The sequence below is a fragment of the Mauremys mutica genome, chromosome 7 (assembly GCF_020497125.1).
Source record: "Mauremys mutica isolate MM-2020 ecotype Southern chromosome 7, ASM2049712v1, whole genome shotgun sequence".
NCBI lineage: Eukaryota > Metazoa > Chordata > Testudines > Geoemydidae > Mauremys > Mauremys mutica.
In genome coordinates, this window is record NC_059078.1 from 79,642,979 (window position 1) to 79,655,748 (window position 12,770).

The 12,770-nt window shown below is 42.5% G+C and overlaps 2 protein-coding genes across 8 annotated transcripts in view; one reads left to right on the forward strand and one right to left on the reverse strand.

The window, feature by feature from the left end:
- PHYHIPL (phytanoyl-CoA 2-hydroxylase interacting protein like) overlaps positions 1–6,420 on the forward strand; it is a 54,892-nt gene extending 48,472 nt beyond the window's left edge. For 4 of the 6 annotated variants that reach the window (XM_045023236.1, XM_045023238.1, XM_045023235.1 and 1 more), the window contains one exon: positions 5,386–6,419. In XM_045023236.1, coding sequence (XP_044879171.1) covers positions 5,386–5,920 — 535 coding nt within the window. In that variant the 3' untranslated portion in view covers positions 5,921–6,419. Of the gene's footprint in view, positions 1–5,385 lie in introns of all 6 variants that reach the window. The other 2 variants (XM_045023234.1, XM_045023239.1) reach the window with 1 other exon arrangement.
- Positions 6,421–6,424: 4 nt separating this feature from the next.
- FAM13C (family with sequence similarity 13 member C) overlaps positions 6,425–12,770 on the reverse strand; it is a 250,496-nt gene continuing 244,150 nt past the window's right edge. The window contains exons 20-22 of one of the 2 annotated variants that reach the window (XM_045023232.1): positions 11,541–11,737; positions 9,804–9,905; positions 6,425–8,310 (exon numbers count right to left, since the gene is read on the reverse strand). In XM_045023232.1, the coding sequence (XP_044879167.1) occupies positions 8,187–8,310; positions 9,804–9,905; positions 11,541–11,737 (423 nt within the window). In that variant the 3' untranslated portion in view covers positions 6,425–8,186. Of the gene's footprint in view, positions 8,311–9,803; positions 9,906–11,540; positions 11,741–12,770 lie in introns of both variants that reach the window. The other variant, XM_045023233.1, reaches the window with a different exon arrangement.

Genomic DNA, 12,770 nt, shown 5'->3' on the forward strand with positions numbered 1-12,770 from the left:
TTATAATATTCTTTTGCACAGGCAGCAAAGCTAGACAGTTATCCAATCAAAATATAGATGTCATCACCCCCAACGCTAGAGGTTAGAGCTCAGGATATTGATTGAGCATGAAACAGTGTCTTAGGAAAAGACTCCATGCAGTGGCAAGAGTAGTATTCTAGGAGAAAACTGGTTTGGGGGTACATTGCCATCTGCTAAACAATGCAGTAGAACCCTGTTTTTGTACTGCCTTTCAGAGTGGTAGAATCTCCGATTACTTGCCTTAAAGAAATTTAAACATACTTATTTCTTATACTTTAGCATACGTTAAAGATTTTGGGCCTGTTTCAACACTGCATTACCTCAGTTTTACTCAAATGTAACTCAGTTTGAGTGAAGTAACACTTGCAGAAAACTGGAGCAGCTAAGTGCTGGATCAGGCCTGTGAGTTCTGTAATAAGAGCATATCATCCTTTTGGAATGCCCAGGTTTCCCTGATCCTCATACTTACTGGGTGGGGTCACATGGGTGAATCTTTCATCGTTCACAGTATGTGCACATTTGAGTTCACAGAGCTTTGAAAGCTCTGAAGGTAGCCAGATACCGCCCCAACACACACACACACTGAGCCCAGCCACCATCACCTGGATCCCCTGCAGAGTCCCATTGCCCCTGAACCCTCCAGTAAGCCCCTGTGCATCCAGATCTCTCACTGAGCTGCCCACATCCAGATTGCCCCACACCTGGATCCTGCTGGGCTGAGCCTGCCTACCCACACCTGGTGCGCCTGGCACAGAAGGGCAGGCCCAGCCCTTGCACTATGCCAGGGTCAGGTGCAGCCTCACTGCTGAGTCCCTGTGTAAGCTGTTGGTCGGGGCTCAACTCTCCGGCTGGCGGGAGGGGAGCCACACCGACTCGCTCCTTGTCCCCTCTAACTGGTGGGACGGCAAGAAATCAGGGTTAGTACCGTCTCCCGTTCAGGCCCTCTGGATCAGGGGGGCTGGATAACAATAGTTCAATATAAGCCCAGGCCCTCTGAGCAGGGGGCTGGGTGACAGCAGTTCAATATGAGCCCAGGCCCTCTGGAGCAGGGGGCTGGGTAACAGCAATCAGTCTCAAGAAGTCCAGGCCCTCTGAAGCAGGGGGCGGGATAACCACAGTTCAATATGAGCCCAGGCCCTCTGGAGCAGGGGCTTGGGTAACAGCAATCAGTCTCAAGAAGTCCAGGCCCTCTGGAGCAGGGGGCTGGATACCAGCAATCAGTCTCAGGAAGTCCACAGGTTCAGACCCTCAGGCAGGGGACGAACACAAGGCACACAGTCTATCAGTGTAAGCCCAGGCCCTCAATTAGGGCGGGGCAGCACAATAGCAGTTCTACGCCCAGATCCTTACAGCAGGAGCTGGGCAACACCAGTTCAATATAAAACCCAGGCCCTCTGGAGCAGGGGGCTGGGTACCAACAGTTTACTACAGCAGTTCAGTTTAGGCCTCAGGTCCTTGCCTCAGGAGCTGAGCAACTACACAGTCAGTAAGCCCAGACTCTCTGGTCAGGGCGGGGCAACAAACCCTAATCCACAGGACTCAGGTCCTGACGTCAGGGGCTGAGCAACGACAGCAACTCCGGTTAGTGCAGGCGTCTGTCTGCGTTGGGGTGAGGGGGAGACTGCCACCCGTGAGTGGGGTGGCAGGGGGGACACAGGCCCACCCACTCCACTGTGTCCCAGCCCGGGGCCCTATTAGCGGCTAGCACGGCCGCTGGTCAGTGGGGTCCTGACTGAAACACACCGACATGGGCACCTCGGTGCCTATAGCCTGACAGGGGTCGGCTATCCCCGGGCTACAGTCCATTTCCCCCTCTATGGGTACCTGCTCCTCGGTCGCCGTGAGTTCGGACCAGTCCATCGGCATGGGGTCTGCAGGGCTTGGGGGCAGGTCCGGCAACTCCTGCGGGAAGTCCGGCCCGGCTGCCTCCGATGGCTCTTCCGGATAACAGCAGGGCGGAAGCGGCTCCTCCTCGTACCGGGCGGGAGGAAGTCCTAGCGGCTGCTCCGGGTTCCGATCCCGGGGACGTTCTGCGGGTTCCTCATCGTACTGGGCGCGGGGCAGTGGGGGCCAGTCCGGATCGCCGCCTCGGGTCCTGGAGGGTTCCCAGTCTGGAGCTCCCGCCGGCACGTCTGCTCGCGGCGGTGGCTGGCTCCTGACTGAGCTCTGGCGTTCTCCTTTTCTACTTCCTGTCCCGCCCCTTGACTTCCGGGGGGCGGAGACAGGAAGTGGTGGCTCAGCCCAACTGGGCTTCTGGGAGGGAGCGCCCTCTGCTGGGCAGGAGGGGAGCCACACCGACTCGCTACACCCTGTTCTGAGGGAGGTGGGGGCTGCAGGGTGATCTCCCACCTCAGTGCAGCCAATGGCCTGTGGTCCCCACTGCCATGCTGGAGCCACATTCATTTATTGACAAATTACATTTCAGAATTTTGGTGCATAATTTTTAATTTTTTTGGTGCATAATTCCCTCAGGAGTATAGAATACATGAAGATGTTCAGAAACAGGCAAATTCAGGGTCTTTTACAGTTGGCAAAGAATTGCTGGCTCAAAAGGTATGATGTGCTCTAGACTAAGCTGTTGATGACCATCAGCATCATGTGGAACCCTTCAACTAGCATTCCCTGCCTCAAAGTGTTGTTTTGTCTTATGATTTAGAAGACCTCTGATGGGCTCCAGGGGCTTCTAAGTAGTAAACTGTAGTGCACAAAGTGGTGTATTTAGGGCTAGAGTGGGAGGGGTCCAGTGGGTGTCTCAAGAGATTGTACAGCACACAGCAAGACCTTGGTCTGTTTACTAGGTAAACCTTGATCCTGCGACACCATTACGGTTTTTTTTTTCAATGTGGCATATAATTAACATACACTTTAATCATGACTGCTTCCTTTAAATAGACAGCATGCAAAGTGTCTCAGCTCCCTAGCGAATACTAACCTATAATTAGCCTAATTGGCCACTGGATGTCAGTATCTTGTCACAGAAATACAGCTTCAAGCACATTTTTCAGGTTGCAGAGAAGATGGCCTTTCTTTTTTTTTTTTTGAATTTGTTTAATTCATAACAACTTAATCTTCTTTTCAGACCCTATCTTCCCAGAGCATTGCTTCTGCAAATATAAAGATGATGGTCTTGAGAGCATGAGAAAGCTTCTGAAGTTTACCTCACAGCTATATGAAAAATTTTAGTCAGAATAAGGTGTATGATTAGAAATGGCAATAATTATCTCAGTGATAAAGCCACTGTTCCATATGCCACTTGAAACCATCTTTGACAGATAGTATATTTACCAACATCATGGTTAACAATTGTCTTACAAAGTAACTATGTAAGAAACACTAGCATAGCTCCCATTCACTTCAGTAGGAGCAAGGACTAAACCTGCTTTCCATGAGCATATAAAAAATGAAACAACCTTACATTCTATTGTTAGAATTTAGCTGAAAACAAGAATTTCTAGTTAGGGGGTTTACCTTGGACTGTCACAAAAATAAAAATCCACCCCACTCCATCCCCGAAACTATTCCAAAACAGTGAGCAACTGCTAGGGGTCATCTGTTTGCTTGTAAAGGTTAAACTACCCATCAGGCTAACAAATTTCACCTGTGCCAGTTACAGATAAATCCGATGCTGGGTTTGCCTGATATTTAAATTGGTTACAAGAGCACAGCTACCATTGAACTCAAAGGGAGTTTTGTACATGCAGTATTGGGCAATAGCTGCTAGTTATGCCTCTGGCAGGTGGGCTCTAGTCTAAGGTAGTGCACATGCAGATGCATTTGCCTGGTTGAAAACAAATTTTTCTAACAAAGGCTGGTTTATTGAAATCAAAATGAAGGGGGAAATCTGCTATATAGGGAAGCTTTCTGTCCTTTACACGCTGCGTCAAGGCACTACATCAAGTCAGTCAGCCATTCTGTTTGTCCTTATGTTGAGAGTGTGTGACTGAAAAGCGCTCACGTGATATTTATTGCACATTGGCATTAGAGCGTCTCTTGCTACCACCAACCTGAGAAACAGCTCATGTAGTTCAGCATGTAATGCCCCACCTTACCAGATGATGGCCTGAATTGAGCATGGTGTTCTTAACAAAAGCAGTTTTCGTTGGTGAATAGAAAGCATTCTGAAAAGTGTTTTTAAGACTTGTCAATTTGCATGAAGGAATGATGGCGGTTTAGCACAGCAGGTAGGTGGCAAGAGTTCTGTGAAATGTAAAGGAGTAGGTGGCCATGAGACCTGGAAGTGTCTTATCATTGAGACTTAATAGTCTACAACCAAGGCAGAAAACAAAAGGAAATCAGTCATAGCTTTGACAAGAGAAGTGACCTAACCCAAGTGGTGATAGTAAAATAATTTTTCTAGATAGGAGGGTGCTGAAGATTCATTGCACTTTGAAAGTATTTAGGCAAGCAGAAAGTGAGATATACAAACATGTCCAGGGTATATGTATACATACATACACAGAATCAGTGCACTTTACTAACAATTGAACTGCAATGCAAGGGATTGGATTTGTGTATTTCTGGGTTTAGGATAATTACAGCTGGAAATAACCAAATTATATCTCATCTTGGGTCCAGTCCTGCTTCCGCTCAAGTCGATGGCAGCCAAATTGGGCCATGTATTAACAATGTGGAGAAACAGCTTCTTTAGAAGAAAATGAAAGGGGGTCTTAGTGGGGCCAAAACTGATTAATTCTCCTCAAATTTATTAGACTGAGATTATCATCTTCACTACTTCTAACTTCCAGAGCTGCACAGGCAGGACTCCACAGTGGTTGTATGGGTTAAGCACTCCTGTAATTCAAAATCTGTGAAGACCTATTTAAATAAAACAGAGAGGGACTTTTTGTGTTTGAGTCTGCTTAAGTTACTCCTGATCGTGTAAGTAGGAGCCAAGTAAGCTGCAGGTTTGGGGGGGCATGTGGGCTATTCCCTGCCATAGTGTCACTGGGGGCGGGGGGGGGGCGGGGGGAGAAAGGAACTAGCATCCACTGAAAATGTTAAAAAAATATTGCAGTATGATTGGGTTCATTTGTAACTTTCAATGTAGACTTAAAATCCCACTAGTGTTACAGTTGCTGAGGAAAAATATGGTGGGTGGGTTTTCTGTTACTGTTTTTGCCTCTTTTTCCATACAACTCACCTCCAGAAGCAGAGACAAGATGGAAAAGCAATTCCTTCTCACCTTGAGCCCTGGTCATGCCTTCATTTATTTGTCTTTGCTTTCCCTCGAGAGTGGGGTGGTGTTAACCTTATTTTTCAAATGACTGGTTTCTCTGTGTCCCTTGTGACATGGTGGTAGTCCTATAAGTAATCAAACTTGTACTCTTCACTGCAAAATAAACAATAATAGTCATTCATTTTTAGAGACCAACATGGAAATGCAATGCAGCCTTCTGTCAAGGATAACAGTGGTAGCCATGGCTCTCCAATCAGTGGGAAGTTGGAAGGCATCTTCTTTAGCTGCAACACTGAGTTTAACACAGGGAAGCCACCACAAGATTCACCTTATGGAAGATACAGGTTTGAGATTTCAGCCGAAAAACTTTTCAATCCAAATACTAACTTGTACTTTGGGGACTTCTACTGCATGTACACAGCTTATCACTATGTCATTCTTGTTATTGCCCCTGTTGGCTCACCAGGAGATGAATTCTGTAAGCAGCGCCTTCCTCAGCTAAATTCAAAGGATAATAAATTTCTGACCTGCACCGAAGAAGATGGCATCCTGGTTTATCACCATGCCCAGGATGTTATTTTAGAAGTAATTTACACTGATCCTGTGGATCTTTCCCTTGGCACAGTTGCAGAAATTACTGGTCATCAGGTAATGAGCTCGTCTACTGCAAATGCAAAAAAAGATCCCAGTTGCAAGACCTGCAACATCAGTGTTGGACGTTAATTCCTACCCCATTACTTAGGAGCCTTTGAACCTCTGTTGTCCATTTCCATTGTCAGATGTTCTCTTCAGAAGCATGCACATGCCGCTGTCACCAAAAGCAAACATCAGTTTTTCAAATTCATTAATAGCATTTTTAGTATAACTTTCCTCCTTCCTTCTAATAGTTTATAGCATTAGGGGAACAGAAGTCCTGGATTTTCTTTCTGACAACATTTACACCTAGATGCTGCAATTTTTGTTTGTTTGTTTGTTCCTGGCCAAACATAACAAAAACCTATATAAAATGCTTTAGCAAAATACAAATAATGGCTTATAATGGTGTTTAAATATGCATTTATTTTAATCTACTGAACAAACACTGGGATAACTCCAAACAGCATGAAAGGTTGTAATTGCAGCATGATTTAAATCTCGAAGCCTAGAAATGTCAGCACTTCCAACTTGTTGTTTGACAGTGTTATTTATATTAGCTAACTGGAAACAAAAATTGTGTTTAAACATAAATATAATAGAAAAATATTTTATTTGTACTGTTGTATAAAATATTATACAATCATATAGAATATATAGAGTACATTTTAATAGCAATTGTATACATATGTCATGAAACCATTTTCTCTTATCAAAGATGTAGTTTGTAAACCTCAAATAGTTGTGTATCTGTTCCTGTTGCTCTTAGATTACTTTAATTAAAACAGATTTAGAAAGGAGATCATTCTGATTCATAAAAGTTATAAATTGTCAAGTCAATACAGTGAAACAGCAAACCTCATAGAAATAAAAAAAATCCACATTGTGTAGTGGTCACACTTTTTCCTCCAAACCATTTGAAAATGTGTACTACTTAAAATCATGCTGAAACATTACATACAATATAAATACAAACGTGGTTGGCATAGAATAGACTTCAGAAAATGAACGTTTCCTTAAGATAGCAAAACAGGTGGCTTATATGCAGTTAATACAAAATGTCAATTTAAACAAAACCCTAAATATGATGCAATGCATTTCCTTTTTAAGCTCTTCCTTCATGTTTGGGTTAGACATTTCCCCATTATACCCGCCTTTGATTTGTAATGAAAAATACAAAATGCTGACTATCCCTGTGAAATATTGCACTTTACACAGAAATGATCTATCACAAGAGTGAGGAAAATCCCTTTACATTACAAAGTGGGGTGTGCTGAAGGATGCATAATACCAACAGAAAAATATTTTTGTAGGCTTACTTTTAGGAAACAAGAAGGCCAGAGTTCCTCATCTCACAACCATGACGTTCAATTATATACTGCATATATTTATCTATCCAAAATATCTTGTCAGAATGCAATAAACTACTCTCCTCATTATTTTAATATAGATATCTAACACAGGAAATACTTTAACATTTTACAAAGTGCATGCTTCCAAACAAGCTTTGGTAGTCCAAAAAGCAACATTTTATAGCATCAGGCAAAATAAAGTGCTATGTTTAATACAGAACTAAAAATCAGCATGTATGATCAATTTATTTTACTGAATTTTCTTAAGGGTACTGCCAACCATATTTAACAGGCCAGCACCTAGTGCCTTTACATTGTCTTATACTACCCTTTGGCAAACCTGAAACAGGCATTCCTTCCCTACCCACTGAGTCCTTGTTGCTTTGCCAAATAGACGTTTTCTCATTTGCAAAAAACATGATTGCATTTGGCAGTTATTTTACCACGTTCTTTTTCTCCAGCAGCCTCAATTTACTCAGCTCCAAGAATTCAGGGCCAAATTTTGTCCATGTATATGCACCTCTCTTTGAAGCCAATGGGCATTGCACCTATGTATCTAAGGGTAGAATTTGGTCCACAGGTTTTTAGTTAACATATGATGTTGTAAGTTGTTTTGCCTACAGAAATAGTGGATTGCACTACTTTTGAGTGAGACAGAGTGGTGGATTTCTGATTATTTGTAGACTCTGGAGGCCATTCCCTAATGGATTATACATTTTAAGGTAAAGCGGGTTAGACTAAGGGCCTAAACTACTTTGCAGTGTCCCTTTAACTTCCAAGATTATCATAGTGCACTTCAAGGCTTTTCCAAAAGGAAAAAATACAGCTCACTCACTCCCATTTACATACATTGCCATCCTCTCCTACTCTCAGTTAATAAGATTATTAAAGTGCATCAGATTCTCAGTGTGTCTAATAACTGTGCGGAAAGACCCAGACCTGTAAAATTACTTTCGTTTGTTTTTTTGTTTGCTAGCAAACACTAGCTGTGTATTTCATTGACTTCAAATTGTTTTAGAGACATCGTGCTTACTGATGAGAACCTCTAAGAGCCTGAGTTTGGCTTTTGTATGCTTATATTCAGAGTACTCTTCAGCCATCGGTATGCGATCTTCCTTTTGCGGACTCCTGAAACAGTCAAACAGAGCTCTGTCATTTTACGACACAGAAGAAAAATGGGTTTTAAAATTAGTTCCGCTGTGATTTTTTTTATATTTGTTTCTAATTGTAGATGCCCATAGACGTATGAAAAGAGCATACTATCGTGAAGTAAGATTATAGGAATGGCAATTAAAATACTGAATTCTGAGGTTTAGATTATACAAGGCAATCACATTTCTTGTCAGCTGTGTAAGTAATAATTACTTCACTCCAAAATATGCAGATATGTTGTTGTATAGTATTATGGAAAATATAACTACCATGGTACCACACGTATGGTTTTCTTTTTGAACCATATATAGACCAGCTCCAATGCCCAGGGAAATCCATGGAAAAGCTCCCATTGATCCAGAGGGCATTGGACTGAGCCCATACAAGTTCTTCCTGCAGATTTTCATCACGATAGGAAATCATCCTGACCTACCTGAGATCACTCAAGGAGTTAAAGTTGTTTTCATTCAGGACATGTCATGAATTCAATAGCATTTAAGCAAATTGAGCAATTTAAATATTATACCCTCACACATTGGTCCTCGTAAGAGCAATATTGTGATGTGAAAGTGTGAGGGGGCCACATTTTTGAAAAATTAGAATGAAAGCTCACCTTGTTTTAGGTATAACCTGGAATTTACCAATAAACCCCCAACACCCTCCGCCCCAAAAAAACCAAAACAGAAAAAAACCTCATCAGTAAGGTCTGTGTTAAACCAACAACAAAATGGCTGCTCTCTGCTCACAGGGACTAAATCCAAAGCCCATTGAACTCAGTGGAAAGGCTATTGATGTCAATGAACTTTCACTCAGGCCCGCACTACCTACACTTCTGGCCACACTTAGCCCATTTAAGAAAGGCGAGGGGTGGGACAGAGCTGCCTGCCACCAACATACCAGTCATGGTAAAATGTCTCCAGGAAAGTGACATTGCAGGTTTACATTTATAAAAAAAAAACACTACCTATTTGCATATACATTCTGTAAATCAGGAGATCCTAATAGTGCATGTGTGGCAGACACAGCTGCTGCTGGACTACTCCAACCCCTGACTAGGGCTTACATTGCTCCTTCTGTCAATAAGCCTAGGGAAGGAAATTTCTGAACTGATCCTCTGGCAGAGTTCCCTGTGGAGCTGTGAGGGGTGGCTTTTTCCCCTCACAGGATAGGTTATGGGGGCTATCCTAAACCTGGAAGAACTTCAAGGATCTGCACAGATCCTGGAGGAATTGTCCAAGCAAAAAGTCATCTCCATAGAGACCTGATGCCTCCACGGTGCTCCCAGCTGTCCCCTTCCAATCCTGGACTGTAGCTACCCTTGGGACTCTCAAAGCACAGAAGATAACACAACCCCCTCCCTCCCCCCAGCCCAATTACTACAGGTAAATCCCTGCCCTGCTGCTTAAGAATATGTTCTTTAATGGAAACATAAAAATCTGCTTAAAATACATAAAGAGGTTTTGTTTTACCTTCCTGTTTGTTTAAAGAACTGTTCCTCAAATTCTCTCAGAGCTTTGCGAAGCCTTTTCTTGTCAGCTCTTGTTTCTCTGAGATGTTCAAGTAGCACAGGCCTACAAAGGAGGTAGAGGAAGTTGAAGCCTATTAGGGCTGGATGTGGCCCTTCAATATGCGCACAGTGACAGGTGTGTCTGTTCATCTCAGTGCAGAATTAGACCTGTTACATTCAAGGAATCCTAAAATTTTCTTCCAAGTCTGAGTATAATGGACTTATGACAGCACAAGTGTAAAGCTGCAGCATTTCCTTGCTTTTGGTGTCATTCACACTCCTCTAATAAAAGGAATGCAAAGAATCTATGGAAGGAAGCAATAAAACACTCCGACCCTAATCCTGTGGGCACCCTTAGTTCTATGTGGAGGTCATGGTGCTCGGCCTCTCACAGGAAGCACATGGCACCTTACAGTTTCAGGCCCATAAGTAACAATGGGGATACACATTTGCAGCATAGGACCTGATCCTGCAAACACTTACCATCAAATACAGTGCTGTTTATTGTGAGTCAGTGGAACTGCACATTGTAGTAAGAACTAGGCTGGGCAGCATTTGCAGGATAAGGTCCTTAGGCAGAAGATAAAACACTTTCAGAGTATGTCCTAAAAGATACTGTTTCATCATAATGTGATGCGCTGAGAAATCTCAGCAGCACTTCTGCATGCTTCATCATTTACACAGTGTGAGCTCCACAGAACAACATATATTCTTTTTATCTTCACTCACTTGGTAGGACCTAACAGACTTTATTCATGCCTCTGACTCTCAGGTGTCAATCAAAACACATGGGAAATATAAGGAATATTATAAGATACGAGATCATATTCATCCATAGCGTGTGTTTTCATCAGTGAGGACCAGGGCTGAATGGCATCAGCACACGTGTATCCACAACTGAACAACGTGACCATAATCTGCCCTTTTCATAGAAGCACAAAACATAACAAGATTCCAAATCACTGTTTGTATCAATTTTTGGAGTTTGCTGACGCCCTTGTTGACAGCAATAATTTTCCTGGACAAAGATATAGATAGAATTATGTTAACACATAGTGAAAATACATGAACAATTATACCAGGCCAGACTGTGAATCTGCAATAATCCTTACAGTCTACTATTGTACATTTTAGAAATGTGATAATATAATTCAGATTCTTCAGTTGAAAAGGTGTCCTCTTTCGACACGACAGTTGTGAAATATGAAATGTAACCAACAGAACTGCAATATATAAATGAAAAAAAACTAGCCTGCTTGGTCAAGCCACCACTAATATTGAAGTCTCCTTATCCAACGTGTGTTATTCCACAAGAGTCTTTTAAGAAACTAAGTAGATAAATGTCTAAACTTTCTGACAAAAATAGGTCAGTCGACAAATCATTTATACTATGTCATTATGTGGTCTCTACCTATTTGCATATCATTATTTCTCTTATATAGGTATATTCCTCTGCCTCTCTCTTTCTGGATTTAGGCAGTTCGCTCTAGAGCTGTCTGAATTACAAAGTACAGGTAAGTTGATCAAACAAATATCCTGTATCTGCTTTCTCTCATAAAAAGGAAATAACTCAGTCCTTAGGTCTACAGCTTCCTGACCCTTGGGAGATTCTGAGAGTAAGTATAGATCATGCTGTGACTAGAATATGTAAGTGTTTTGTTTTGTTTCTTGATGTATTAAGAAAAACTGCAACACTCACATTGTGGCCTCATGTAAATTGGACAGAGATAGGGCTGGTTGTTTGATTGCCTTTTTTTCATCCAGAGGTGAAACAATTACAGGCTCATTCTCCTCATCTGAGCAGCACAGATGGTCGTCTACAGGAAGGTTAGATGCCGGACTGGATGATAATTCATGGCTGCTTTGAGAATAGTCTTCATCTGAATCTTCTTCCTCCTGCTTATAATCATTATCAAATTAGCTGTCTACATGTTATTATTTATTGAAAATACACAAGGTTACAGGTATTAACCCATTAGCGGTTGTAGTGAAAAATCTCAGTGTGTATAGCTCAGGGGTTGTCAACCTCTGGCACATGGCTCGCCAGGGTGCTTACCCTGGCGGGCCAGGCCAATTTGTTTATCTGCCGCATTGGCATGTTCGCTGCCCAAGCCAATGGGGACGGCGGCCAGCACATCCCTCGGCCTGCGCCGCTTCCCTCTGCCCCCATTGGCCTGGGATGGCGAACCACGGCCAGTGGGAGCCGTGATCGGCCGAACCTGCCAATGCGGCAGGTAAACAAACTGGCCCGGCCCGTCAAGGGGCTTACCCTGGCAAGCCGCGTGCCAGAAGTTGCAGACCCCTGAGCTATACACACTGAGATTGTTCACTACAACCGCTAATGGGACAAATTGCTTTGTAAGACATTACTTGCCATGACTGTGGCAGAATCTGGCCCTTACTTCCATAAGTAGCTCTACTAATTACTTACTGTTGATTACTCATACAACAAAAAGTTTGCAAGAGCGTACCTTTAAACAGGATTTAGGGCATGATTCTGAAACCTTTACTCATTAAACTAGTCCCATTGAAATCAATGAAACTCCCCATGTGAATAAGGTTTGCATTGAGAGAGCCCTTTGTTTAATTCTCCATAAAGTAAACTTGTACCATTTAGTGTTAACAGTCTTCATAAATTAAAGCTACAATATGCATAAAAGAATAATTCTAGAGGAATTTTAGGGTTACAAATGGTTTTAGCAACCAAAAAAGGATGACCATATTGCAACACATTTTATAGTTATACTACAGTACAAGATGATGAAATTTTCCACCAAAATATGGCTTTTTTTAAACTGTTATTTATAGATTTTAAAAAAATGCATGGACCAAAGTTCATTAGAAGTAACATGAAGGATGCTTTAAAGAGATTCTAAGGAAATAAGGTTATGGTTGGGATTTTCAAAGGAATCAATGAACCCTATTGAAA